This window comes from Musca autumnalis, unplaced genomic scaffold, assembly GCF_047663935.1.
Source record: "Musca autumnalis isolate F117 unplaced genomic scaffold, ASM4766393v1 scaffold_2, whole genome shotgun sequence".
Classification (NCBI taxonomy): domain Eukaryota; kingdom Metazoa; phylum Arthropoda; class Insecta; order Diptera; family Muscidae; genus Musca; species Musca autumnalis.
The window spans coordinates 236,310,324-236,314,820 of record NW_027411755.1 but is presented as its reverse complement, the minus strand read 5'-3'; the positions used below and the strand labels follow the sequence as shown (position 1 = coordinate 236,314,820).

The following is a 4,497-nucleotide window of genomic DNA, read 5'->3' as shown; positions in this document are numbered from 1 at the left end:
GGCTGTTTGCTCAAGAAGTATGGACTTGCTCCTGAAAGAAACTTTTACCATCGTAATTGAGGCAGCGAATGCAAGTTGTTTCAGCAAAAAAAAAATCAAAGTGATTCGATATCAGGTCTTAAAGTGAAGTTATACTAAATTTTGTGTGGGAGGTACCGGATGGAGTGGAAAAATATAGTCCATATTTGAACCTGATCTATATCTGGTAGATATATTAGGATGTGTAAAATGTGGACCAAATCGGTCACTCCATTCAAGAGTTATCGTGCGCACATTTTTTCCGAACATTTTTGAACTTTTATGGGGGAGGTACCTGAAGGAGTGGGCCGTTATAGCTTATCATCGAACTTAAACTAAGTTCGGATAAAATATTACGAAGGCCAAATTTTGGACCGAAACGGCAGATCCGTTCGAGAGTTATCTTGCGCTCCAACCACTACACACGCTGTCATGGGGTTTTTTTGCACCTTTCAGCCTATTTTCTCAGGAAGTATGGACTTGCCCCTGATGAAACTTGTACCGTCGTATGTGGGGCAGTGAATACAAGTTGCTACAGCAAAAATCAAAGCGATTAGAGAGCAGGTCTTAAACTGCACTTTTCCGAAATTTTGTGTGAGCCAAATTTTGGACATAATCGGTTGATCCGTTCGCGAGACAGACAGACGGATGGACGGACATTGCTAAATCGACTCCAAATTGTCTGAAACGGATTTCGTCCAAACATACTAAAACCATTATTTCGATGAGGCACATTTTGCCCGTATGAAAGTGTATATACCCCCGTTTAGCATAAATGCTGAGGGTATAAAAACGCTCCGCTAACTTGTTATCGGCGATTATTTTCTATCGCTTTACGTAGTACAAACTTTAAATTTAGTCGCAGAGACGATTGACAACGCGACACGACTCGTGTCGCAATACGAAATCGTCCCATAAAGCACTCTAAAGACGCTTCAGATAACCTGCGGATCCGTCTGTAGACATAGGCACAATAAACGCTTTCTTATGTCCCCAGTTTATCACAGCGAATTTCACTGTGTGAGTCCACTCGAGAGATGTACTACCAAGTGAGATCTGGAGTGTCATGAAAGCCTGCCTCACAACTTCATCATCATCATTAGCCGCGATGCCAACGCAGGACATACATTGTAGGGCAGCAGCACTGCAACTAACGACAGAGGTGAGACAGTCTTTGATTTCATATATACGAACAATCTTAATATGTATTACTTTTTGTTATCAGGCAATTTTTGACGAACTTTCCATGTAAAAGTGTGGTCCGTCATCCACTTTATCAAAATTGCCTAAATATTTGAATTATCCGTCTCATTCAACAAGCGTCATAAATACATGATTTAAACTAAAATTTGTTTGCTTCATTCAAAACAATTATAACATAACTTATGACGATTCGTCCGTCGGATCACATAGGCTTGTCCCTTAAAGGGTCCTTTACCTCTTTATCAATAACCAACAAATAATACGCAGTTTTTTTTTTTAAGTTCCTACCTCTTCGAACTTTAGGTGTATTGTATTTATTTTAATTTATTATCAGTCAATTAATTTGTTTCTTAAAGAAAATGTAAACAAAAAATATTTCCGCATTTGGGTGGTGCAGGATAAACAAAGTGGGAAATAAAATTTCTTAGAAATTAAAAAAAGCGAAAAAACATAAATTTTGTTTATTTAAATTGCAAATGGTCATAATGGACATGATGTTGTGGTTTTTGATTATCTAATTGCCCAGGTTGCTCATGATCGCTTACACTTATTATCTCTTCGTAGATTTGATGAGGTATATCTTGTGGAGAGGTATCCCCATAGGTTATGTGTATGGGTTTGTTACATTTATCTGATTGATTGGCATATGCAAGAGATTTGCAATTACATTCTGAACACATGCCATGTAGAGGAACTTCATAACCTGCTGCATCATTTGTGGGAATGATGCCATTTGCCTCTGTCGTCCCTGGAATATTGGGAATTTGTCGTACAACATCAAAACGCGCAGAGGGATTGGGCACTTGATTTCTCACACAAGAGAAGTTTTTATAGTACGATAAGTGGAACATTTTCTGGCAATATATCCACATGTAGAGTAGCAGGAACAGAAAGGCTATGCCCAGGGGTAGCATAAATACAATGATTAGGGCCTCGGCTCTTTGGTTGCGTTTAAATTCCCATTGATCTCCGTTAGGACCGGCACTATAGAGTATGGCATTAACTGGTATTTGGGGAGTGGGGGTTGTGGAGGTGGTGGTCGATTCTGCGGTGCGAGCTAACTCCTCTGCTTGTTTCTTTGTTTCGGTGAGGGCTGGGGGATTTTCCGCCGGTACACATTCAAGGCCATTGACATTTATGCGCGATATAAACTTATCATATTGCAGCAGGCGAAACTTTTCCGGATAGCCATGGGCAAATTCATGTAACCACAAACAATCCCAGGGATTGTGATCGGCTTTCAAACGCATTTGCAATGTTTGCCATGTTGGGAATTCTTTATTCACCTCCTGTAGGGCCTGAAGATGATTTCCCCTCAAATCAACATAGTGGCCGTTGGGTATGGCAGCCATAAGTTCATAAAGAGAGAGGCTATGTAAACGATTTCCCCTCAACGACAAACGCTGGAGGGATGTTAAATTTTGCAACCACTCATGAGGAAAATATTCCAATTGATTTTCACTTAAATCCAATTCTTTCAATTGATTTTCATAAGCGTGAAATTCTTTCAATGCATTGCCCTGCAAATTAATCACTGCCACGCTTGAATGCTTATCGATCAGCGTAAATGACTCCAATGAACAGCGTATTATTGTTAGATTGCCAAGAGCATGGGCATTGATCAATTCGACAGCCGTCGCAGCAGCACCACCTCCACCATTATCTATTGCCGTATCGGCCACATAAAGTGTTTGCAGTGTTTCGGGCAAGTGTAGGAAAATCTCTGACGTCATTTGCTTTAGATCCACCAAATGTATGGTTATTGCTGCTGTATATTCAAATAAATCAGCAGATTTCAACATCAGCACCGGTTCTTTGTAGATTTTCAAATGTTCCAATGCTTTGAGAGATCGCAAGGCTTTACTCTGTATCACCTTAAGGGAATTACTTTGTAGCTCAAGGACACGCAACTGGGGCTGGTGACCTTGAGGGAAGCTGTCATCATCAATGCTGGCAATTTCATTATGCTGCAAGAGTAAATATTCCAATTCTAGGTGGTCGCCGTTGTTGTTTTCTCCACCGTCCATGCACTGCAAAGGCGCCAGAGATTCCATGTGAAAATGTTGCAGTCCCACTTTGCTGACATTCGCACAGATCGGCAGAAATTCCAAACCATATGTGTGTGCGTTTAGTGATGTTTGGCAACCGTCCAGCATTACAGCTTGTATGCCCACAAAGCGACGTTGCCACAAGGCTGAAAATGCTGGCATAACAACAACCTCTTCCACTTCACCTTTAACATCCAATCCATTATTTTCCAAATTTTCACTTTGTTTTTCCAGGCAATCAATCTGCATGGCAATGCCATTGGCCATTTCTAAATTTTGATATAACTCCGCACGAATATTACATGCATCCTCGTTTGTCCAACAAGATTCATCATTGCTCCACACTAATTGGAATCTTCCAAACATCCATAACAAAATTACAAAATATTCTAAAAATCTGCTCCACACAATTTTCATTACGCATTAACACCTTGTCGTCGTTTTGGTTTCGGAATCTGTTTTGATTTTTTTGCACTACATTCGAAAAGGCGAACGCGTACGAATTTGGAGAAGGAGATCGTTCCGATACGTTCACTTTGGTTTCGTCTAAACAACTACTGGCGAGTATTAATTTTCTTTTCCACCCAAAGTTGAACAAAAAATACGTACGAATATTCTTCTCAGAGAAAACAAAACACCGCCAACAAACAGCAAATGATTCAACAACTGTTGCCGCCGCCTCATGGATGCCTCAACCCAATGTTTTGATATCTTTTCACAGTTGATTTGGCGATTCCAAAATTTAATGTTTGTTGTTTGTCTTTCCTTTTGGTGAGAGTGTTTGGCGCTTTTCTTTCGTTCGTCAGCAATTTTCAATCTGTTCAATCATTCAATTTCCCGCTGTGAATACGCAAATGAAAATTGTGAGTGTCGTCGTCTCACCGTCCAATTAGCGAGCAAAAGTAATGAGCAGTGGGAGAGGTTGGGTGGTCTGTTTACTAATAAATTATTCTGCGAGCCCATCATCTATGTCATACAGTCTATAACACCTTTCTTAGATGATGCGCATGAATGAATGAATATAAATATATATTTTTTACAGTGGCTCAGGGGGAGGAAATTGGCAAAATAGAAAAGGAAAAATTATATACACATAGAGTGGGACACATGAGGAGATTAATCTGCGATCTTTAAGAGATATTAACTTTTAAAGACTTGAACTACAAATAAAGAATAATGGCGCATGTATTGCCGCTTTAAGGCGTTACTAACTTTTGTTTAACATGTT

The 4,497-nt window shown here is 39.8% G+C and overlaps 1 protein-coding gene across 1 annotated transcript; it reads right to left on the bottom strand.

The window, feature by feature from the left end:
• Positions 1–1,512: 1,512 nt before the first annotated feature.
• On the bottom strand, positions 1,513–4,171 carry LOC141395368 (uncharacterized). Its single transcript, XM_073971065.1, has one exon. The coding sequence runs from the start codon at positions 3,684–3,686 to the stop codon at positions 1,683–1,685; it is 2,004 nt and encodes a 667-aa protein (XP_073827166.1). The 5' UTR covers positions 3,687–4,171; the 3' UTR covers positions 1,513–1,682.
• Positions 4,172–4,497: the final 326 nt, after the last annotated feature.

What these genes read in the sequence shown, in the direction of transcription:
- LOC141395368 (XM_073971065.1), bottom strand. Translation starts at nt 3,686, where the DNA reads ATGAAAATTGTGTGGAGCAGATTTTTAGAATATTTTGTAATTTTGTTA.